General features: G+C 43.6%; 1 protein-coding gene across 2 annotated transcripts in view; it reads right to left on the reverse strand.

Moving 5' to 3' along the window:
* Window positions 1–23,416, reverse strand: part of LOC115152258 (transcriptional enhancer factor TEF-1-like) — a 38,216-nt gene extending 14,800 nt beyond the window's left edge. For both annotated transcript variants that reach the window (XM_029696932.1, XM_029696931.1), the window contains exons 1-3: window positions 23,233–23,416; window positions 22,700–22,805; window positions 7,649–7,903 (exon numbers count right to left, since the gene is read on the reverse strand). In XM_029696932.1, coding sequence (XP_029552792.1) covers window positions 7,649–7,871 — 223 coding nt within the window. In that variant the 5' untranslated portion in view covers window positions 7,872–7,903; window positions 22,700–22,805; window positions 23,233–23,416. The remainder of the gene's footprint in view (window positions 1–7,648; window positions 7,904–22,699; window positions 22,806–23,232) is intronic.
* Between the last annotated feature and the right edge of the window lie 2,015 nt (window positions 23,417–25,431).

Raw genomic sequence — 25,431 nt, forward strand, 5'->3', positions numbered from 1 at the left:
GTGAATTGCAACAGCACTAGGCTGTATTCAAAACAAAACTCCCTCCTCCCACGCATCCCATTTCCCCATGACACGGTGGAGACTCGTGCTTGAGCCTTTTACTTTGGTCCAAAACCTAGATTTTTGTTATTGAAAAGATATTTCACAGAGATTTTGGTGGTAAAATGATTCCCTACGCTATTCAGTGCTTGTTTCCTCACATAAACTGAAATTGAGAGAACAGTGTCGAATTTTAGCAACCAGGAAATAACGATTTCTACATTGGCCACTTGACCCGATTTCCACTAGATAACACAACCACAAAGTCAAAACAGCTTTTCCCATTTTGACAACAGATGGCGCTCCGGCGGGAGAAATCAATAGACGAATATCACAGCCAATCACAACACTGGCGGGTAAGAAATACTGTGAAACATGATCGTTCCACTATTACTGCAGATACTGTATATTATGGACATTTTCAGAAATGTCAATGCAAAAATTCACCTTTAATGTATCTAAAGAGGCTGCAATGTCACAGGCATACAAACTCCAAGATAAAAACACACAGATAGAAACAAACAAAAATACTGTATTACTTCTGGACCTGTTGAATGGAAATAGATCTAGCCCTGGCCCTGTGTCCCTAAACCAGATGGTGCTGTTCTGACCCATCCCTTAGCTTGGAGATAGGGAGCTTAGTCTGATAAGATCTACAGCTCCAATGCAGGTGTTTCCCTCAGAGCAGTCAATGGGTGCGGCCGTCACTCCCCCTGACAAATAAATCCTCACACACTCACACGTACACACTCCTGGCAGGCTGACATCTGACTCCATCCCCGACCAGCTGCCCATTCTAGATGGCTTAACACAGTACATTATGACCCCCCTCCCCACCCCACTCCCATTTAGAGAATGGGCCAGAGAGAAAGACTTCAAGGCCAAAGTCAGATGGTCTGAGGCCGTGACGATGGCTTTTCTCATTATCAACATACCCCTCCAGCCCTCCCCTATGGATGTATCCAGCTCTCCACCAATCACAACACACTTCATTATACAAAAGGAGCCACTGGTAAAGCCAAACACAGCAATCAGGGAATATCAAACATCACTTGCTGCTCTAATTGCTAATTTGGGGAAATCTTTGCACAGTAATGCACGTGTGAAATGAGCGGCAGAAACATCCAACATTTTGATTAAGGCACCCCATAGTATGCCGCAGTGATTTTGAGTTTGTTTATAGAACCATTTCAGTGGTACTTCCAGAACACAAAGGTTTCAAAGTCAGAAAAACATTTTCCCAACGCATGACGTTCAGGATGGAAGGCTGATGTATACCCGATGCCGATTGCCTCGACTCACAAAGCACTTCAGTTGTTTTAGAATGACTCCAAACGTCAGCTTGAGCCCAGTCTCTGATGAGCTTGGACTATACCGAGGAGTCCACAGACCACAACAACCACGTCTCGGTTTGGCAAAGGACCACTGTATTCATTCATCGCAATTTTTTTAATTAAAAAGGCACTGTGTGTGTGTGTGTGTGTGTGTTTGTATATATATATATATATATATATATATATATATATATATATATATATATATATATATATATATATATATATATACACATATATATACACATATATACATATATATATATATATATATATATACACACACACACACACACACACACACATACATACACACACACACACACACACACACACACACACACACACACACACACACACACACACACACACACACACACCAGAACGGCGCTCTAAGAACCACAATTCCCTCTATCCCAAACTGTGGCCCACTACGCATACTCACGGCCTATGTGAGTGAATGTTGCTGGTTGGTTGCAGCCATTGGTTGGTTTTAACGGGACTAATTAGCCATGCTCACCTGTGTGTTCGGGCCTCTCAGAGTTCTGACAGAGAGGCCCGGATGGAGACATTACACCAGCATGCTGGAAATCTTTTTATTTTTTTTAAATATCCTCAATTGAACTCCACAGGCCCTCAAGCTGCCTGACGAAGGTATTTACCTTTCAAGATTTTCTTCAACCTAGTCCCCCAAAAAAATGGGGTGAAGAAAAATGTACTGTACATCGGAATTGTTTAGTCAATCCAAACAAATACTGTTCAGTGATGGTGAGAGAGAAAGAAAGAGAGAGAACGAGAGAGAAAGAAACAGCATTGAGTGTTGTGACCGCTCACATATTCTCCTTCCATCCCGACAACACTTTCGGTCATCATTGCCTCTGTCATTCTGTCCCTGTGTGGGCCTTCACACAAAGCACCATGAATCTATCATGTCTTTCAAAGGAACAAATTGTTCCTGGAATAATTACATCAGAAGGGAGTGCAACATAACGACCTACAGATGAACACCTAGTACTCTGTTACGAACCAAACACTCCAGACACACACATGCCCTGGAAGAGAGAGGCTCTGTTAAGAACATGTTCTACCCCTGAAGGCCACTGAGTCATTACTAACAAACAAAGATGTGCCAAGAGCCTCTTTCACTCCGTTTACCTTGAGAGGAAGACAGAGGGAATACCACTGGATAATAATCTCTATGCCTTTTGTTTCAATGGTTATTGTATGAAGATCTCTAATTCTGTTATGTAAATACGGCAGGTCTTTGTATGTCATGATATTGATATTTCTGTTTCGTGTGTGTGTGTGTGTGTGTGTGTGTGTGTGTGTGTGTGTGACGACAGGTACAGGCATGCCCACACCCCTCTGGAGCCACACGGGCTCACATTACTGCAGCATCCGGGGAACGATCCTCTTGGAACATTTCCTACCATCCCACTTTCACCATAGCCATTCGTTTTGAAGACCGAGAAACAGCGGAGGTCTTTAGCGTATTCCTCATTCAACAACAATAATACATCCATTATAAAATAACGTTCTTTGTTACAGTACAGCAACTGGCAACTGCAATTCGACTGTCAAGAGTTTCTCTGATTAGGGTTGGAAAGGTAAAGGTTTTAACCACTGCCACAATACATCCTGACCGTTATAATGCTTCTTCAGGGCTCCGCACTCTGGTGACACCATTTATCAGGTTACAGCAGCTACTAGTATTAAATCCTCGGATGCCATCCGCCGTAGCACCCTTCGCTTGATAACAGGCGACAGTTGTGATACTCACCACTGCATCCTGTGTCAAAACGTTGTCTGGTCGTCATTAAAGTCCCGCAGATCACTTCACTATTCCCTCTTTGTTTACAAAGCTCTACTACACAAGCTTCCCACTTACCTAAACATCGCTGTAAAAAATTATTAAAAACGTGAGATACCAAACTCGTTCACAAGGCTGGTTAACTTGAGGTTCCTCGGGTCTCCTCCGAACTAGGTGAATTCGCTGTATTTTTAAAGCGCCTCATTGCTGGAACCAACTACAAAATACATTACAGTTGGATGTTCTGGTGTTGCTCGGGCAATTTCAAATATTGATTTGGGACCTTCTTATTGAGGAATGTAATTGTTTTTCTTTAATATTTGTGTTTTGCTGTATTTGACTTGTTTTATATTGGATTTGACTTAGAGTTTTGTCTTATGAAATTGGATATGCAGAGCTCCCTTGTGAAAGAGACCCTGGACTCTATGGTGATTCCCCGCTTAAATAAAGAAAAAAGAAAACGTAAAAAACAACAACACAGTTTTTTGTTGCCTTACAATTCTCCATACATTTCCTGAGCACTTTACATATATATTTTACACACCTTCAAAAAAAAAACTCCCAGACCTCAGTTACGTATCGTCTATAACCGGCCTCCCTCGCAGGACAAAGTCACGTCGCGCCACTCTAAGGTAGTAAAATCAAAGCTACCTACCTAAAAACCCTTCCAAAAACAATCACACCACAAAAGACCACTACTCTTAATACAGAAAGTACAAAGAACATGATGTTTTCTGGCTATACCTAGCAGAATGGTTTGAAAAAAATGAAGAGGTGCAACTTCTGTGTGTCTCCATCCTTCGTTGAAGATAACGTGTGTAGGTCACACTCTTAACTCTCTCTAAGCATCATCTTTGCTCTCTAAGAGGCACAATACAATGGATGGGAAAAACGTACAGTGTTCAGAGGAGAACTCTGAGGTGCTGTTCCTCAAGGTGTGGAGGAGGTGGGTCTTTCTCACGGTGCCATACAGGTCCACGCCAGGGAGAATGACAGTGGCTCAGTGCCAATACCAACTCTGCCCACACCACGGTACTGTACTGTAGAGAGCGAGCTGGTAGGAGCGTTGACTGACAGACAGGTAGTCCATTAGCGGTTTGCACCATCACTTTAAACAATCTCTTCGAGACTCGTAAGTTTCAGCAGCTAGTATTTATAGGTGTATTATTACCTATAGAGGCTACAACTATAAATGCTAGAAGCTGAAGTCAAGGCTCTGTGCTGTACCTGTCATATTGTGAAGCATACTGTCACATATTACTGTCGTTCCATGATACTGTATGTACCATACAGGGAGGACAGCCTGAGGGAGACCCAGACCCCAGGACGACTCAGACTCAAGCCACCCCAGCATGCTTCACCATTACCCTGAGGGCACGATGACTATATGTCTCATCTCATACGGCCATGTTGGCAGCTTGGATGTACAGGATCTTATCCACAATAGCTAGAAGGCAGCGACGAGATATCGTGCAAACCAAATCAATCCCCACGAGTACACAGCTTCCCATAATTCATTTGCAAAGCCTTTTCTTTCATTTAAAAAAATAATTGAAAGTTGGCTAATCATTAGTGACAGTGACAATGTATCATAGAACTTCAAAGGGCCAAATCCAAACCTGACCCAAGATTCACTACTTATACCTCAGTCACTACCTGCTCCTGAAGCAGAGAGGGGAAATGGCCATGTCACCAATGGTGCTACAAAACTCTAGCCTGCCTCTGCTCTGGTCTCTGCTCCAGCTAAGCCACGCTGGGATATTTGGCCTGGCCAACAGAGAGACAGCAGATTGCTACGGTCTAATGATGATGAGGCATCATGACAGGCCTCTCCACTCACAGGATAAATGGTGGCAGAATGGAACCACCGCGGAGGCCTATCTGCTCCTCATCTAAAACCAGATGGAGATTGTCAATACCATTTAAAAAAAAAACACTGATTTCTCTCTAGAATTTATCGCTCGGATAAAAGACGTGCAAAGTGGATGATAACTTCGCAGACATTGAGACATTAGAGAAAAACATCAAGCAATTGCACAAGTTGTGGTGGAGGAGTTATACGTTTTGTGATCAGTCAGTACGTGGGCTTTTTTTGGGCAGGGCTGAGGTCGTGTCCCTTCCTTCCACCAGCTCAATCTAGTTCCTGTAGAGCAGCCGGCGCTCCACAAAGAGGAAAGAGCCTCTCCCCAGCCCCAGTCATTCACCCCCCAGGCCAGGCTGGGCACTGTGCCAGGCCCCACTGAGACTCAAAGCACCCGAGAGCCCCACAGGTAAACACTGAGATAAGCTCGGCTGCAACAGGAAAAATAGACATTGTTTAGAGGCAATAGGCAGTTGCTATAGAGACAGTTGCTAATTAACTGCATTGAGTGGAGGGAGCAGAGGGCTGAAGAGGGCCACTCAGGAGGACCTGAGCCTTGCTCTTGCCTCACTCCGCCTCCTCCAGTGACTAATCCAGGTCGCTCTGCGTCGTTCCTCCAGTCTCTCAGATGCCTACGCCGCCCAACGCGGAAACCGCACTGTCCCTCGTCAAACGTCTGTCTCACATCGTGAAAGCTCAGCTACTGTCTGTCGTCTCGTCAGGATGCGACCCGGGCAGACAGCAAATGAAGTTGTTATTGAATCCAGGCCCTCTGTGTGGTTCCAGTGCTAACTAATGCAAACAATTGCATTTCTAGCAATCAGCCCACTTAATCAGCCTGGACCACCTCTCTATCTGTTTCTCATCAGCTTTGGGATGAGAGGGAGGGCCCACAGCACAGTGGCGGCCAACAGGATCCGAGTGTTTCGTAAAGGCAAATCCATGGTCTGCTATGCGGAGGATATGAATTGTAGACAAGGGAGATGTTAGGTTGTGCTACAGGCTACATGAGTCCATGGTGAGTCACAGTTCAAGCGCTAGGACCCAGTGGATCCACGGCTGGGAAGAGAGGTCGGAGTGAATCTTTCCACAGTTCCAGTAATCACCGCTCATTACTCCAACTCCACATGCCTCTCACTCCCCCCTCTTTTGTCCTCCCTACCTGATACGCTGACATGCAGATCCCATCCACGAGTAACGCGTAGCGATGTGTAATACATTCAAATAAACTACAATGACAAAAATGCACAAGGCCAGTTTCTGGCCGATGGATGTGTGTTAGTGTCAGACCTACAGAATCAGGTCTTTAAGTGGTTTTTGAGTAAAATCCCAGAGGGATCATTGCTATGTTCTAGAGAAGGTAAAGAAACAAGCAGCCGAGTCTGGAAAATGTTAAAATACTGCGGACCTCTGACCGACCCTGTGCTGATCCCACTCAATACATCACAACCAGGCAGAGATAACCCGTCTGTCAACACGCTCAGACAGAGATTGATCAAGTCAGGGCAATATTCAATAAACATAAACTCAAACATTGTAGACGGTCTTATTTGTGTGTCAAGAGTCTCAGAAACAACCTGAAGACATACAACAACATATAGAAGTATACACACTTATAACCAGCAAAAGTTCACTATAAGTTCCCAAAGTGCCACAGTGCTGTTACATCCGACTCAAAAATGTTTTTCTAGTTTCTGAATATAATATCTTTCTTACATCAGTTTTCTGACTCGGTAAGAAGCCTGAGTTTTTACACAGACTGTTACACAGCTTGGGTAGTGAGGTCGCACGAGAGCAGACACTGGTCATGTTTGAAGGGGGGGGGTTCACCTCTACTTTCATTGGATGTTGTGTTGTGTGCTGTGAGCAACTATGACACTCAGAGAAGGAGGAGGGTGTCCCCCCTCTCCCAACATCACCAGCCAAGCCCAAGAAGAGAGGGAGGGTGAGGGAGTGTGTGTGTATATGTGTGTGTGTGTGTGTGAGTGAGAAAGAGGGTAAAGGGGAGGGGGGAGAGTGTACGGTGCAGCTGGTGGCAGCCACACGACCATCTGCTCCTCACTAATGGTTCACACTGGCTTTAGTTCTAAACCTCTGCCTCCCTCCCTCCCACAGCACTCCAGGCCTCCAGCAGCCTCACTGGTCATGTCTCTGACTAACTCACCACTCTTCCCCTCTCACTAACTCACCTCTCTTACTAACTCACCACTCTCACTAACTCACCACTCTCACTAACTCACCACTCTTCCACTCTCACTAACTCACCACTCTCACTAACTCACCTCTCTCACTAACTCACCACTCTCACTAACTCACCACTCTCACTAACTCACCACTCTCACTAACTCACCACTCTTCCACTCTCACTAACTCACCACTATCTCATCACTCTCACTAACTCACCACTCTCACTAACTCACCACTCTCACTATCTCACCACTATCACTAACTCACCACTATCTCACCACTGTGAAGTATGTGTTGTTTCTAATAATTCAAAATAAATATTCCTCCCACATTGTCCGCTTCTGTGAACAATAGCCCAGTTCTAACTAACCGGAGCCTTTCTTGGAGTTCTTCTCTTCCTCCTCCCTCTGTACTTACCGTACATCTTGCCCTCGTCTGAGAGGATGATCTTCCTCCGCCCACAGGGCGGGTAGATAGCCAGCGCCTCCTGGAAGCTCTGGTCGATGTCGGGGCTCCACACCCCCTCGGGGTCCCCGTCCATGCCCTTCTCGGCCCCGTCGCTCATCCTCTCCATGTCGTCTGCGGGGCTCTCGCTGCCGCTCCAACTGCTGGGGTCCATAGTGGCGGTGCGCTCGTCCATGCCCAGGCCCGGATCACACTAGGGGGAGAAACCTGGAGACCAGCAGAGGAATAAACAAACAGTCAGTTAGTCAGTTACAGAGCAGAGTGTAAACCAGCTGCCTCCAGCACCACCACAGAGCGCAGCACAAAACAGAGAAGCGCAGACCTGGTTCACTCTGGCCTGGGCAGCAGCGGTAGCAGCAGAGCATGGGAAGGGAGCGAACACAAGCGAGACAACGAGGGGAAACTACTGCTATGTTTGCCCAGAGAGTTGGCAGGCCGATGCCTGCTTGTCGTTTTTACACAAGTGCTAAGTTTGAGAACATTCAAACTGTCGCCAGGACCTAGGCATGAGGATTATTCCTATCAACATTTCTCCCCAGCTTAACAAGACATTGTATAGCAGGACAGATCGTTAATGCTGTATACACCTGGTGAGAGAATGTGATCCAATCCCAAAACAAACATCCAGATACAATACAAATGCTATAAAAGAACATGGTAGAAGGAAGCCACAAGCCGAGAGCGAATAGAAGAGGGGCCTTGGGTAGCATTCATCCACACCAGCTGCCATCTACTTGGAAACCAGTATCATAGTCAGTCACTACTCAAAGGCAGTCTGTCACCAAGCTCTTCAATATGGCTGGGGTTCATATAGGGGGGGATCGGCGTACAAAGGCTTCGTGGAGCTCCAGAAATACGAGTCTATGTTCACAATATCCCATTCAAAAACGACATTGTCACTTCCGCGTCTAAATGCAGCTACTTCGTCGTCTAAGTTTGGTAAACGACGTCCCACCCCAACAAGTAGAACGTTTCCTATAGAGAAAGTGTACAGCTGGAATATACTTTATTCCCCATGGCTTTGTGGAGATGGCCGCACAGCTGCCCCCCCCTCCCTCCCTCCCTCCCCTCCCCATCCAGTTGCCGGGCAGCAACTCCTTCCTCTCAAACAAGATCCTATTCATGGAGCACGCTTTGTTGTAAAGAGCGACTAGCAGCATATGTTTCCTCTAGAATGTCAGTACACTGGAGGATCTGTCTGTCTGTGTGTGTGTGTGTGTGTGTGTGTGTGTGTGTGTGTGTGTGTGTGTGTGTGTGTGTGTGTGTGTGTGTGTGTGTGTGGTTGACAGGGGTGGGGGCTGCTGGTAAAGAATCTGCCACAGAGCAAGCGTAGCTTTGACTGAATTTGGTTTTTGTGTGCTGAGTGCTGACAATGCACAACTAACTCCTGCTATTGGCGGGGGGAAAACGTTCCATTCCAACCACTAAATGACTCTCCCCCGACTGATTTATGAACTGAGTTAGTAATCACTAACAGCATGCTGATAAATGTGGGTTATCAGAAGGGAGAAAGGAGTCATTCAAATTTGAATGAATTTGGCTTCATTCAGCATCTTCATGTCAAATACATTCTCCTTCAGTTATTTCGACATAGTAGCATGATTAGAGACATAGTAGCATTATTAGAGACATAGTAGCATTATTAGAGACATAGTAGCATTATTAGAGACATACTAGCATTATTAGAGACATACTAGCATTATTAGAGACATACTAGCATTATTAGAGACATACTAGCATTATTAGAGACATAGTAGGATTATTAGACATACTAGCATTATTAGAGACATAGTAGCATTATTAGAGACATACTAGCATGATTAGAGACATAGTAGCATGATTAGAGACATAGTAGCATGATTAGAGACATAGTAGCATGATTGGAGGAGTAGATGGCAGAGATAATTGGGGCAGATCTAGTAAGGCAAACAAAAAAATAATGTTTACTAAAAGCGACTTTTTGGCGATCCAGAATCTGTCAGCAGATGGATTCACAGCGAAGACAACAGTGACACTCAGAAGTGTTTTTGGAGATGCCTAGCTACTATAATTGCCACTGCCCAGCAGGATATCTGTGGCGCTGAGGTTTTCCTCCACACTCCCACAAGTGGCGTTCCCAGAACCTCTCTCTCTAGGAAGTAGAAAGAGGCTCACCGCACCTAACGTGATGAAATATTAAGCTCTTCCTGTGGCACAGCCACATGCATATGTGGCACTTACTGAACCGTACTGACATGTGTGGCAACCATAGACCTACATATTACAGCACTGAGAGTGTCCACCAAAGTTCGACAAACAGACATTTAGGCACAGACAGTGACGACTGCCTATATGTTGTTCAATACGTTTTGTATAACATATGAGCAGCATGCATTTGGTACTCAGGAGGAAAATGAGAATTAGCGTGGGACATGTGTAACACGGGGATGTTTTCTGTATCCCTGAAGAGATAATAGGAAAATCCCTCCAGATTAGCATTGTGGTGTTGAATTGGCAAAGAGCAGAATCCTATCAGCGTAGCCACTGCAGTGAAAACTGCATAATTAACTCATCTGTTGAGTTTAAATGTATCACCTCCCTAATCTGCATCCAGAGCCTTGATTATTTCCTGTTAGAGTGCGCCGCGGGGAAAGATTAAAGCACCCCGATACAAACCACATCACAAAAGGCTTTGCAGACAAATACATTTACCCCCCCCCCCCCCCCCTTATTCCCATTTCTCAATTATGTAAACCTGCTGCAAAATTAAAGAGGAATCTGGAAGCAATACTTAGGCCCTATTTAATCAAAATGGTAACCTGATTTCTAGCATACATCAAATATGCTTTTTATGAGCAACAAGAAGGTGAGTTTTAATAATAAGCCTGATACATTTATTTTGTCAATGTACTTTTTTTTGGAGTTGTCAATTACATAGTAGACGAGTGTATAAATGCTTGAGTTCTTTCAACGACAAAAAAAACAAAAACAATAAGAAGATCATCTGGATTTACTCATTTGGATCTGATGTTTGGACATGGTTGCTCCGTTATGTTGCTCCGTTATGTTATGCGATTGTGTACAATGCGGGGCAATGTCTCAGCTCAAGCAGCCTCTCTGCTCCACTGATTCTGTACTAATGTAGAGGAGGAGGGAGGGGCAAGGGAAGCCAGAATGTTGTGATTGGTGCAATATGGCTGTGCTAGATGCTGGAGTGGGGCCGCTTGTCCGAGGCCCCAGTGGCAGATGGGAGAGGGAGATTAGTCATGCAACAATATACTGTGGCTACACTTACACTGCACTTCATCCTCCAGGCAGAGACAGCCTTCCAAACAAACGCCATGGCATGAATGCGATTCCACAGAAACAGGGGGCATACATTCACACCAGGCATCTCTCTCTCTCTCTCTCTCTCTCTCTCTCTCTCTCTCTCTCTCTCTCTCTCTCTCTCTCTCTCTCTCTCTCTCTCTCTCGCCTGCTCTAATTCCAGCTCTTTTGGGGCTACCTCTGTGTTTGCAATGTGCATCGCTGCAGGGAGGGAAATAGGGAGGCCGACCAGACAGTGTGTCGTAATGAAATGTAATGATATGTATATATGAGCGCTTCCATCACCAGGGGGTTGTGTTGGTAGGAGGTTGACCATGTTATCACGGTAACAGTGAACACAAGCAGCAGCATGGTCCTCTGCCCCTCTGCCTCGTGGGTATGTTCTCTCTCTCTTGGAAGCTGCGTCCATCTAAAATGCAGCCAAAACACTGTGTTTTACCAGAACCTCCCTGGCATCCAATCTTCTGCCATGTCTAGGAAATCTGTTCCCCACAGGGGCAATGTGAAAACACCTTTACACAACACTACTAAATGGATATGGCCATGCCTGAAACCTACAAAGAGAGAGAGATGTATGATGGGATTTTTCTCTATTAACCTGACCATTAAACAAAAGCTGGACTCGGAGGTAACCATACAAGCACACAAAGACGCCAGTTACAAAGCCTGAACATATTTCTGACAACTGCACTAACAAGGCCATTCATAATAAAATTATGCATTTTGTAATTATGAAATGAGACCTGTATGAATAAGTACAGATTTAATACAAAAGGGTTAATTATCTACAAGAGGCAACCATCAAATGATGCTCTTAGATCTTTCTCAACATCTTACAAGCAAATCGCTGAGTAAAAAAGGCTTTTATTATCCTGCTGTTCAGTTCATTTCTACTGATAACATGAATTACTTAAGCCCTGCTATTAGTTTATGAGTCTATAAGGCTGGAAATTCAAATTCAAAGGCTGACAACACCTCCTTTCATGCCTGTCTCTGTCAGATATCTCTTTGCATTTCAATAGCACGATGCATCAGTGAAAGAGTGTGCCCATCTTTTTTCCGTGTGTCATTTCAGCATTGGGCTAAGTGAGACATGGCTCCTTTATCTCTCTGGATAGGCCTCAGCATAATGACATTATTTCAAAGTCGCTCCACCTGAACGGGTCTATTTACTGCCCTACTACGGCATTAACATTTGCACCTCCTTTGTCGCCGTCATAATTGTAAAAATGGAGAGGAGGAAAAATCTAGAATATTTCTGAAATGCTGACTTCTGCCTCCACATTTAAATTCGCTATGCAGTCTGTGGAGTTGATGTAATTAGATGTACATTACATACATTCATAGCAAGTTTTGGGACCTCATCCTATACAAAAAAAAAAAAACACATTTGAGCATTAGGGTTGAATGGCAGGAACCCGGTTATCGAGAGAATCACTCCCTTTTCCCGGGATAAATAACTAAGAGAAACCGGTAAGTTCTAATAAAAGATTTCTATGAACTGTTAACCCATCTCAGTATGGAGCGCAGTTCACAATGCATGTGTAGACCCATCATCTCATCATGGTAACTTTTTTTCTTGTGACAGGTAGGCCTACATTTGCTGCAGCCTATCACTCACATTGCTTTAAATCAGTGCACGCGCGAGCACTCTCTCACAGTCTTTCTCTCTCCATCAACTCCATTCAAATTGTATCCAAAATAGATCATCCTGTTCTAGATTGATATACAGCCCTATATTTAGACGCCCTAGCCTACCTCTTTCAGGTAATACATTAAATACAGTATTAGCCTTCCATTTAGCTAAGTTATGATAGGTTATGTATAATAAGCTTCTAACTTATAGCCTCTTGTCTCTTGCGCAATATGCAAACACCTGTGTTCTGCTGGCCTCTCCTTTAAAAAACACTCCTTAGCTCTTGGAGTCCCATGCAGGAAAAGCTAGACTAGAATAGCTTGCTGGACATAATTTGTTTTGCATTTCTCATACCAATAGACTATTGGAAGAGGGACACAGGCTCTTTGTTGCTGAATGTTAAATACAGCAGCCAGTAGAACTCACGGGTAGTTTGAAAGAAGAGCCAACTCGCGATGGCGGTAGGCTATAGCAGTTATTCATTCAGACCCATAACCATTCAATGCTCGTGAAGAGAAGCGAAAGCCTTCTGCATCTAATTCCAGTGCTATATTATTCAAGGTTGTCATTAGAACGATGAAGATAAGGACAACGAAACGTATTTCATTTAACTGTTGAAAGCGAGGAAGGAATGAAGCAACAATAGAGAGAGGCAGAGGAGGTAGGCTAATAACATTAGGGGAAATATTAAGGTATATATGCGTCAGCCTACTAATTATACAAATTGGCCCTATTATATTTCAAAATTAAAATCAAATTCGCTAGCCTATAGCCTACTTGTGCTGCACCAAAATTGGATGGTCTCTTCTGTTATATCATAGTTTGAATGATGTGTGTAATTCCAGTACAATACAGTACAATACAATACAGTAATATAGATTAGCCTACTGGAGCTAGTTTCATTTATTTACCCAAGAGAGCATAGCTAGCTACATCTATGGGCTTTTATGTTATTCTGTTGTATATAATGTGCCTGTATTCAATATGTAATGGATAACAGCACAATCATTTGGGCTTTTTGTGGCTTGGGCTCATTAAATGTCGTTAATGTAGGGCTCATAAAATGAATTTAATACAGTGCCTTCGGGAAAGTATTCAGACCCCTTGACTTTTTCCACATTTTGTTACGTAACAGCCTTATTCTAAAATTGATTCAATCGTTTTTTCTCCTCATCAATCTGCACACAATAACCCATAATGAATAAGCAAAAACAGGTTTTTAGACATTTTTGCAAATACAGAATAAATGTAAAAAATGAAATATCACATTTACATAAGTATTCAGACCCTTTACTCAGTGCTTTGTTGAAGCACCTTTGGCAGCGATTACAGCATCGAGTCTTCTTGGGTATGACACTACAAGCTTGGCACACCTGTATTTGGGGAGTTTCTCCCATTCTATGCAGATCCTCTCAATCTCTGTCAGGTTGGATGGGGAGTGTTGCTGCACAGCTATTTTCAGGTCTCTCCAGAGAGGTTTGATCGGGTTCAAGTCCAGGCTCTGGCTGGGCCACTCAAGGACATTCAGAGACTTGTCCCGAAGCCACTCCTGTGTTGTCTTGGCTGTGTGCTTATGGTCGTTGTCCTGTTGGAAGGTGAACCTTCACCCCAGTCAGAGGTCCTGAGAGCTCTGGAGCAGGTTTTCATTAAGGATCTCTCTGTACTTTGCTCTGTTCATCTTCCCCTCAATCCTGACAAGACTCCCAGTCCTTGCTGCTGAAAAACATCCCCACAGCATGATGCTGACACCACCATGCTTCACCGTAGGGTTGGTGCCAGGTTTCCTTCAGAAGTGACACTTGGCATTCAGGCCAAAGAGTTTGATCTTGGTTTCATCAGACCAGAGAATCTTGTTTCTCATGCTCTGAGAGTCTTTAGGTGCCTTTTACAAACTCCAGGCGGGCTGTTATGTGCCTTTAACTGAGGAGTGGCTTCCATCTGCCCACTCTACTAGAAAGGCCTGATTGATGGAGTGCTGCAGAGATGGTTGTTCTTCTGGAAGGTTCTCCCATCTCGGCCTACCGTAGGCTCTGTCAGAGTGACCATCGGGTTCTTGGTCACCTCCCTGAATAACTCTACCTACATGTACATATTACCTCAATTACCTTGAATAACCGGTGCCCCCGCACATTGACTCTGTACTGGTACCCCCCTGTATATAGTCTCGCTATTGTTATTTTACTGCTGCTCTTTAATTACTTGTTACTTTTTATTTCTTATTCTTTTATTTTTTTAACTGCATTGTTGGGTAGGGGCTCGTAAGTAAGCATTTCACCTGTTGTATTCGGCGCATGTGACCAAGGCCCTTCTCCCCTGATCGCTCAGTTTGGCCGGGCGGCCAGCTGTAGGGAGAGTCTTGGTGGTTCCAAACTTTTTCCATTTAAGAAGCCCTCATCCTCCACATACAACACCCATTCTGCCAGTTACATTCTGTTAAAGGTCCCCTAATCACACACTTCCCTGGGTCGCTCCTCTTTTCAGTTCGCTGCAGCTAGCGACTGGAATGAGCTGCAACAAACACTCAAACTGGACAGTTTTATCTCCATCTCTTCATTCAAAGACTCAATCATTGACACTCTTACTGACAGTTGTGGCTGCTTTGCGTGATGTATTGTTGTCTCTACCTTCTTGCCATTTGTGCTGTTGTCTGTGCCCAATAATGTTTGTACCATGTTTTGTGCTGCTACCATGTTGTGCTGCTGCCATGTTGTGTTGCTACCATGTTGTTTTCATGTGTTGCTGCAATGCTATATTGTCGTCTTAGGTCTCTCTTTATGTAGTGTTGTGGTGTCTCTCTTGTCGTGATGTGTGTTTTGTCCTATATATATTTTTTATTTTGTATTTTTAATCCCAGCCCCTGTCCCCGCAGGAGGCCTTTGGCCTTCTGGTAGGCCGTCATTGAAAACTGACTTGCCTAGTTAAATAAAAAAATAATAATAATAATGATGGAGGACATTGTGTTTTTGGGGACCTTCAATGCTGCAGACATTTTTTGGTACCCTTCCCCAGATCTACAATTCCTTCGACCTTATGGCTTGGTTTTTGCACTGTCAACTGCGAGACATTATATAGACAGGTGTGTGCCTTTCCAAATCATGTCCAATCAATTGAATTTACCACAGGTGGATGCCAATCAAGTTGTAGAAACATCTCAAGGATGATCAATGGAAACAGGATGCACCTGAGCTCAATTTCGAGTCTCATAGCAAAGGGTCTGAATACTTATGTAAATAAGGTATTTTTGTTTAAAACCCTGTTTTCGCTTTGTCATTATGGGGTATTGTGTGTAGATTAATCCATTTTGGAATAAGGCTGTAGCCTGTAATGTAACAAAATGTGGAAAAAGTCAAGGGGTCTGAATACTTTCCGAAGGCCCTGTATAGGGGTCATCAGGCTCAGGTAGCATCAGATTTGAATTTTCATGCTGATCAAAGCTCTTATCAAATCCAGACATTTATATGCTTTATAATGCTTTTGAACGACACTTCCGGTTTTGGCGGGAAATACCGGGTTACCGGGTTACCGGGGAGAAAAGTGATTCATTCTCGGGATGGAACATTTGTAAAATACCGGGGAAAATATTGAACCATAATGAGCATGCCCTCCTTCTCCCAACACCAGACAGAGAGAGACATCCTCATTACCAGAAGAGACTGGTCCTTAGTGAGAACGGATGAATGAGGCTCCAGTCCAATCACAGCTCCAAATTACATGACAAATGACAACACCATCCTCAGAGGTGCAGCTCTCGGCTTTTGCCTCAACACCACCGAGAGCACCAACCAACCCCAGTCCTAACCAGGTGGCTCTGTCCTGTAAGACAGCAGTAACAAGACAGCAGTAACATGGTCATTGATGTGTCAGTGGACTGTTGCCACACTTGTTAATAAGAGACACAGGCTGAGACCCAGGCTATTCACAGAGTCACTGAGTGGTGCTCCGAGGTTTCTATTGAATACAAAAACACGCTAGCTAATTATCACAGGCTGTGAGAGGGGGAAATGCCAGCGTCAATTCAACAGTCAAGTCTGAGCAGATTACTACATACCACAAGCCCTGACTGAACGCCATGGAAATGCTCTTATTAGCGACATAAAGATAGAGAGACCCAGGGTTTAGAAAGGGCTCAAGCTATGACCCTGCATGATATAGGATCCAACATAGTATAAGGCAAGGATGCACGGCCTATTGACAGTCACTCTGAAGACGAATCCATTTAAGTGAATTTCACAAATATTAGTCACAGCATGTAGCTTCTTTCTGGAGTCTGATGTCTATCATTGTATAGAGCTAAATTGAATTCTACCCTGATGAGTCATGCAGTTCAAGTTCAGTCAATGCAGTTCAAGGTGGCCTGCACAAAAGTGAGAACTTCAGATACATTCATTGTACGCTGGAAAACTGGGAACAGAAATATCAAATAGAAATCCTGTGTTCATTTTGTGCTCAATATAAAGATTGATTCAAAAATGTACATAATGTATTTTCCAACAATCACACACAGTGCTGAACCATTTTACTTTAACGGATGAAACGGATGCCACAAAAATGTAATAATTGTTGTTCGCGATGCAATATAATTTTAAACGTGTAGTAGGGAAACCCAGCAATTTGAATGGCCTACTTATTGCTACATCATGATACAAAACACTGGGGTGCTGCATCTTTCATAAAAACAAACCCAACACACAAATTGGAAATCAATTTTGACTGCATTAAAGCAATAACATGTAGCCGTTTCCAGGCAACAACTTAATTGATGAATGGTTCATGAAAGAACTACCGAGGAACAGTGGGTTAACTGCCTTGTTCAGGGGCAGAACAACAGATTTGTACCTTGTCAGCTCGGGGATTCGATCCACCCAACTTTTTGGTTACTGGCCCAACGCTCTAACCACTAGGCTACCTGCCCCGTATATATGCTGAACAGTTAATGTTCTGTCAGAGAATTCCAAACTATCTCCTGCAATTTTCAGCTTTAAGCAACACATGGTAGTAGCAGCCAAAAAGACTCCGCTTCCCCCATGTATTGTCCATATATCTGTGAGCAGGCCCACTTCCCCCATGTAATGTACCTTCAGGCTCTGATCAGGCCCTACACCCAAACAAGGGCACTGCGTTCATCCACCTCTGGCCTGCTCGCCTCCCTACCTCTGAGGAAGCACAACTCCCGCTCAGCCCAGTCAAAACTGTTCGCTGCTCTGGCACCCCAATGGTGGAACAAGCTCCCTCACGACGCCAGGACAGCGTAGTCAATCACCACCTTCCGGAGACACCTGAAACCCCACCTCTTTAAGGAATACCTGGGATAGGATAAAGTAATCCTTCTACCCCCCCCCAAAAAAAAAAAGATTTAGATGCACTATTGTAAAGTGGTTGTTCCACTGGATATCTTAAGGTGAATGCACCAATTTGTAAGTCGCTCTGGATAAGAGCGTCTGCTAAATGACTTAAATGTAAATGTATTGTCCATATATCTGTGAGCAGGCCCACTTCCTCCATGTATTGTCCATATATCTGTGAGCAGGCCCACTTCCTCCAGGTATTGTTCATATATCTGTGAGCAGGCCCACTTCCTCCATGTATTGTCCATATATCTGTGAGCAGGCCCACTTCCTCCAGGTATTGTTCATATATCTGTGAGCAGGCCCACTTCCTCCAGGTATTGTCCATATATCTGTGAGCAGGCCCACTTCCTCCAGGTATTGTCCATATATCTGTGAGCAGGCCCACTTCCTCCAGGTATTGTCCATATATCTGTGAGCAGGCCCACTTCCTCCAGGTATTGTCCATATATCTGTGAGCAGGCCCACTTCCTCCAGGTATTGTCCATATATCTGTGAGCAGGCCCACTTCCTCCAGGTATTGTCCATATATCTGTGAGCAGGCCCACTTCCTCCAGGTATTGTCCATATATCTGTGAGCAGGCCCACTTCCTCCAGGTTTTGTCCATATATCTGTGAGCAGGCCCACTTCCTCCAGGTTTTGTCCATATATCTGTGAGCAGGCCCACTTCCCCCATGTATTGTCCATATATCTGTGAGCAGGCCCACTTCCTCCAGGTATTGTGTTGCTGGTGTGTTTCCTATAAGCGCAACTCCTATTCTTCCTTTTAGGCGGCTATATTGCTGAGTCAGACCCCTCTGTTATCTGTCATCTTCCTGGGGCGTCACTCTCTCCCTCAACAACAGGCGCTACCAGGAAAGACAGACCTGGGTTGGAGTAATATCAACATGCTCCAAGAAGTGTGAACTCCAGAGCAGCCTTCTGCGTGTAAGTGTATAATCCTTCCTTGACTCTCCGCAGGATAGGAGCATGTGGTTTCAAAGGGGGGATGTGAACCCTGTGTGTCCCTAGGCTAACCACTGATACAACCTCTGTTAGAAAACAGTCACGGTGCTCAGGACGCAACAAAGAGGCCGTTTCAGCTCCACCTAACGAAATGTACAAACTCAATTTAGCCCAAATTGTGTTTTCCTTCTCTTCTATTGAAATAGTCAGACACCTTTTATTTACAGACAAAAGTGTAACCTAGTGTGATGGGGGGAATTTTTTATTTAAATCCTCTTGCAAAGTATATTTTTGTCAAAAGAGCCTAGATATTCACTGAAGTATTATAGCTGTTAAATTTCCCATTTTAGCAGATGCTCTTATTCAGAGACATTCAGGAGCAACTAGGGTAAAGTGCCTTGCTCAAGGACACGTAGTCGGCTCAGGGATTCAAACCAGCGGCCTTTCGGGTACTGGACCAACGCTAATAACCAGTAGGCTACATATCTGTTAGTACTTAACCAATGATGCAGTAGGCCACAGTAATCCAAGTAAAGTAGTAGCATTGTGCCAAATGCTAAATAACTTTGTAAGAACCAACAAATGTACTCAATTAATCTGCTATAATAAGGTATTTTTATTTTCTTGTGGTATAATCAGTACATGTTGCCACTACTACTGTATTGTAGTCAGTCCAGGGAAAGGAAGTAGTTGGAGCCTGAATTTCCTGTTTCAGCTGAGGCCAAGAACTCTGAGGAGGTTTGTTTGAGCTTCAGGTTCTGACTCATGTAATGACGGATGGCTTGCATATTGCGGTCATGACACATTCGTTGTAGGACCCATCATCTGTAGCCTAAACAGCTATCAGGATTTTTATTTTGGAAAAGAGTGACTTAAAACAAAAAGGAAGATAGCATTTCAGCTGTCAGATGGTTTGAATTACGAAGCTGTTAATCGCTGATGCAGCGATTGTATATTTAAGTAATTTAAGTGGTATAATATGGTATACATTTTTAAAAAGCTTTATGGGGCAATATATTTAATCCCATTGTTTAAATAGATGGCACGCCTCAACTTGTTACATTTGGACAACTTGTGTTGTTGTGAGGGCTGTTGGTACTAATTTCGAAGGGATAATGAAAGAACCCTTGTCTGTCACCCTCTTTACATTCCTAACCCTGTGGTCTTGTGTGTCCTAACCATAGAGTTACAGTGGTCCCATGGTTGGTGGACAGGGCCAAAGTGCAGCCAGAAGAAGCTGGCAGGCAGAGATTCCCCGCGGCTGCAGCTAGCACTGCCATGACGTCACTGGCTGAGTGCCAGCTGTACGGTTTTGGTGGCACCCACCGTCTGCTTTGTGGGGCCGTGCGCGGCTGAAAGTGCAGCGCAGCAGACCGTGCTGAAACGCTCCCTTTGTGACACAGGGTTTACCTCAGGGCACGGAGGGAGGCCCGGGGAACAGGCCAGCAGAGCGGCCAGCCCTCCTGCAGCCAGGCAGCCATGCCCCTGGAGGACGCCCATTGTTCCCCTGCTCTCCAAACAAAGCCTGCCCCCCGTGCCTCTGCCCCAGTGCTGTGACACACCAGCCCACCGCACCATGCATTGTTGCTCTAACAAACCCACTCCCAAATGTCATTACATATGATTTTTCTTTCTTCTCTTTTACACTCCATTTACTTTCTGTTGAATTGGCTATCCCTCACAAAATACAGCCTTTCTCTGTGGCCGCCTCACATTTTGTGTCCTGCGAGTATCAGATAACAAGGTAACTTATCAGGCCAGAGAAATTAGACATATTTCTCGCAGGCAATCTGTCTCAGCATTCATTTTCACTACCCTGAGAATAAGACACGGGAATGACAGAAAGGGACCAAATGATACACTGTTTCCACTGACAACTTATTTCGTTTCCATGGCTTTTAGTTAAGATGGTCACTTCTACTGTTTGAAATGGCCATTTAAGACAAAATCTATTTTAGAATAGTAGAGGGATGATGATTTGCAATCAGATGAAATCGTGAGAGATTGTTGTTACACAAAGCAGTGTAGGCCTATCATTCCCACATTCAGAAGGTAAATCACCTGTTGATTTTATAACATGTTGACGAGACCAGTGGTTCTTAAAAGACATGTCAATTTAATATGTTGTTGTTTGGGATAAAGTCCAGGTATTTAACATAGATTCAGATAGGCTACTGTAATTTAGGGAGCCAGGTTATCCAAGTGACTTTCTAAGGCTGTGGATGCTTCGGTGTGTCAGGCCTTCCCCTTTTCCCCATACAAAGACAGAATAACAAGGAGAAAATAGCTGGCGACTCAAAAATCTACCATATTGTAATGCCATTGATAAGCTAAATTAAGCAGATAGCACCGACTAGGCACACAGGAGCCATATGGTGCCTCTACTGCCTGTTGCAGGCATAACAATAGGCTGGCCTAGACAGTGAGGGGCAAACACAGCCGAACAAATGGTCGTTAGTCCACATTTCCACAGCAGGGAGGGGTAAAACCAAACGTCTGGATTTGCATTTTTTTTTTCTCTACAGGTGCATGAAGTACTAAACCAGATGTCAACGGAGTAGGAGAGTAGGACTGTTTGCCCATGGGGATTCAACAGTTTCATACGCACTGGCGTAGCACACAATCCATGCAGCCCACACAAGACGGGGGGGCCCACGAGCCTTTGGGGTTGGGGCCCCCCAAAAAATATTTAGAATTACAGACGCATGGAAAAATGTGTAAAATAGCATGAGATTAGCTATTAAACTGCAAATGTTTCTCTCTGCCACATGGCAAAAATAAAAAATAAAAATTTGTTGCTCGAACCTTCCGGGGGCCCCGCGAAACTGCGCTACGCCACTGTCCATATACTCACAGCCTGAAACCAGCAAAGATAATAAAATACCCTATTTCCCTCCATCCATCCCTCCCCTCTTTCAAAGTTACCCACAGTCCTCCACTCCCAGAAGTAACTGGTGAGTTTTGCACCTCCCCCCACCCCTCTGATTTCAGAAGCGGGTTGAAGTCCCTCTTGGCTAGACAAAATATTTATTTCAAGCTTTATTTTCAATCTAATAACTAAGCCCACTTTTAGGAAAGTGATAACGACATTAACTTTAGTGACATACCAATGGTCAGATTGAAAAACAGTTTCATAACATATCATGTGGAAAAATAATCAAGACAAGTAAAGCTGAATACTTGAACACATTTGACTCAAGTCAGTATTTCACTAAAGATATCTGTTAATTATCTAATTGAGATTAGATGTTTCACATTATTGTTTCAAAATTAGCAGGTTATTAAAATGTGATTAAGCATGATCAAAACAAACTTCTAATCTAATCCATGGGCTCATGGAATAATTGCAGGCATATTTTCTTTGATGAGAGAATGGTGATTAAATTAAATGAAACACTGTACTTATCATAGCATTCATAAACCAAATTACAAAAGATTTTAATTTGCTTCTTGGACTCATGAAATCACAGGAGGGTTAGAGACTGTTAATGATTCATTCGACTAGGTACAAAGGCAAAGGCCCTCTGTAATATAGACTTTCTCCTTCACACATAATGTACCAGATAGTTAAAATAATGAAAATATGTTTTTTTTATATAAAAATCTGAAAATAACTTCTAAGGAAAAATCATTCGGTGATACACATCCAAACACTACTGTAAACAGAAATATATCACACAACAATAATTCCCCCAGGCAATAAGTTACTGATTAGGATACAATATTACATCATCGACATGTTATATTGTACGAATAAAATGTGTACTTACAGATGTCAAAGGGCCAAATGAAAACCCGAAATGCAACAAGTCCTCTTGACTTGTATGCTTTTTTTTGCGCTAGGAAAACAAAATATCCTTGAAGGCAACTCCCTCCCTGTTGGGGGGGAAAACACAATCAAAAGTGTCTGAATAACTTATATCATGGAAAAGCAACAATATGTGTTCTACAGTAATTATACGACGATGTACTGTGGCGCCGTCGCAGTATACAAAGGAGTCTTCAGATGATTCTTTTTATTTTTAAATGTCAAAGATTTTCATGCAACGTCGGACGACGTCTATGCACAAAGTGAAAGCGACGGATCTCCGATGTATGCTAGTTCATCCAGCCAATATAACACGCTTGCAGTTTCTACAATCTATTTCACCAGTGGCCTACTTCTATTTGATAGGCTACACATTTTTATATATATACACTATAGTCATCCTGAAATATTTTCCAATTAAATCTGACCACTGATTTTCCAGTTGCCTACTAACGCATCACAATAAGTTATCATACAAAGTAGTTGGAAACTTACCTTAAACACCTCTATTATGGTTAATTGTCACAATTTACGCTGTTTTACGATTTTGCTGTAAGAACTGAGATGGGGGGGTTTTTCAGAACTGACCAGGTTTTTTTTCCTCCAGACCAGCCGGCTAGTGCGTAAAATTCGCCGCGTATCTACAGGGATGCGAAGTATGCGCGGAATGGGAGCAGGAATGAAATGAACGCAAAGATTGAGTTTTCGGGGCGGGGCGTGAGTGGCGTCATTGTAAACTCTGAAGCCATTGAGCCAGACGGGTGGGAGGGACTGTACACACTCAACAAAACAACAGCAGTGCGCCCAAACTTCCTTCAAAGACAAAACGAAAAATCTGTGCATATTATACCTAGACTATCCACTAACTTTCTTTGATATTTCTGTTTAGAAGAAGAAAAAAAAAAAATTAGATTCCAAGAATGATCCACGAACTAATAAGACTGTTGGTTGGCTTTATACTATCAATAGGATAACTTTCTTTCCAAATATACATTATAAAAAAAAAACTTTAACAACTAAAAAAAACAGCTGTAGGTATTTATTATGTAGCAGAAAATAGAATGTTCCCGTCAAAAGCTGATTTTCAAGCTGCCCAGCAATGCACCTGAATTGTTATTATCATGGCATGTCTGTTGGTGTCAAGTCTATAACCTTCCATCCTGCAGCATGTGGATGGAACTGTACCTACAGCTGACCTGATGACCAAATCGTTACTTTTGACCATTACAAAAAGCTGTAAGGTCATAAACGGAGAGGGAGTGTTTCACCACCACTTGTTTGCAAACGTGTAAAAGCCAACTCATCTTTCAAGGAGATAAGTCATCACAATAGATTAAGGACATTTTTTAATAGTTAAACGTTTATACCTCTATCTAATCATACCAACATTTATGAATGAATAGGCACCCTTGCAGCACTGCCTCGGACTTTTGAGGAGTTGTTTTTTTGAAACTCATCCCAGCTCAGGTTTCAGCCCTGGGGCTCTTAAGCCATGTCTTCAGATGAGGAGGGTCTTGGCACAAAGCCAAGAGGTATTCCTGGGTCATGACCTGAGTCAGCAGCCACAACCTGACACCAGGGCATCCTGACCCCTCTCAGAGCCAGTCTCTTTATCCACAGCAGGGGACAGATAAGATTGTCCTCCCCATTTCTCAAATCGCTCAGCAATACACGCATGCACACAATCACGCACACGCAAATAGAAGCGCGCCGCACGGACACACACACACGGGCACAGAGGATAGGACGCTGCATTGTCAATATAATACACATGCAGAGCAATTTTCATGGAAAGCAGAAACATTACTAAAAACTGTCATGATTAAGTAGAGAAACGCTTGCCTCTCCATCATAAGTGCGTTGATGTTTAATGTCTCTGCTGGCTTAAATCGACCCCTCTCACCCTGAGGTCAGAGGTTAAATTGGCCCGATTTACTACCCTATACCGGTGACGTATGATCTCTCCTAATCCATCTCCCAGAACAGCCACCAATATAATAGATCCTGGGAGTTTAATACTTAGGGGGATGGACAGGGGATGAAACACATGGAGAACATTATATATTGTATAATAAATGTTATATTGTATGAAATAAAAATGCTACGGTGCTCTGCCTTCATTTCGTCTTCTCTGCCTCGGACCGTGACAGTCCCTCGGCTGCAGTATCATGAACTGGCTACTTGTTTTGAACATCATTTTCCTTCGACAGAAGAGCAGGTAAATTAGATCTCAGCATGTGAGCAGTCGCCATCTTGTGGTCAGAAGAAAGCGGTGTTGATCGGGGTAAATAGAACGCCAGGAAGGGACGTGGCGATACCTGAGCATCCAAAGGCTTTCAGGTCATTGGCAATTGAGCCTCTGGGACAGTCATTTGAACAATAGTGATTGAGCATAGTTTAACTTCTTATTTTTTCCAGGCAGCATAAACTCACTTCCTCACTGTCGTTATACCACAAGGTCATCTGACGGGACAAACATATGACAGTTGTCAACGGGAGCAGATTTGATGACATTTAAAGCTCAGTGTGGACTAAACAGGACTTCAGGTTAATTGTTTTAAATTGATCATATAATCCACTCTTCCTAGAACTTAGATGACACCTGCATTCACTATTCACATCCATGTATATCAAATGGTCTGATAAATGAAGTGTACCTCATTGAAGGGTATGTACATTCACTGGATGACTGTG

The sequence above is a fragment of the Salmo trutta genome, chromosome 17 (assembly GCF_901001165.1).
Source record: "Salmo trutta chromosome 17, fSalTru1.1, whole genome shotgun sequence".
Classification (NCBI taxonomy): Eukaryota; Metazoa; Chordata; class Actinopteri; order Salmoniformes; family Salmonidae; genus Salmo; species Salmo trutta.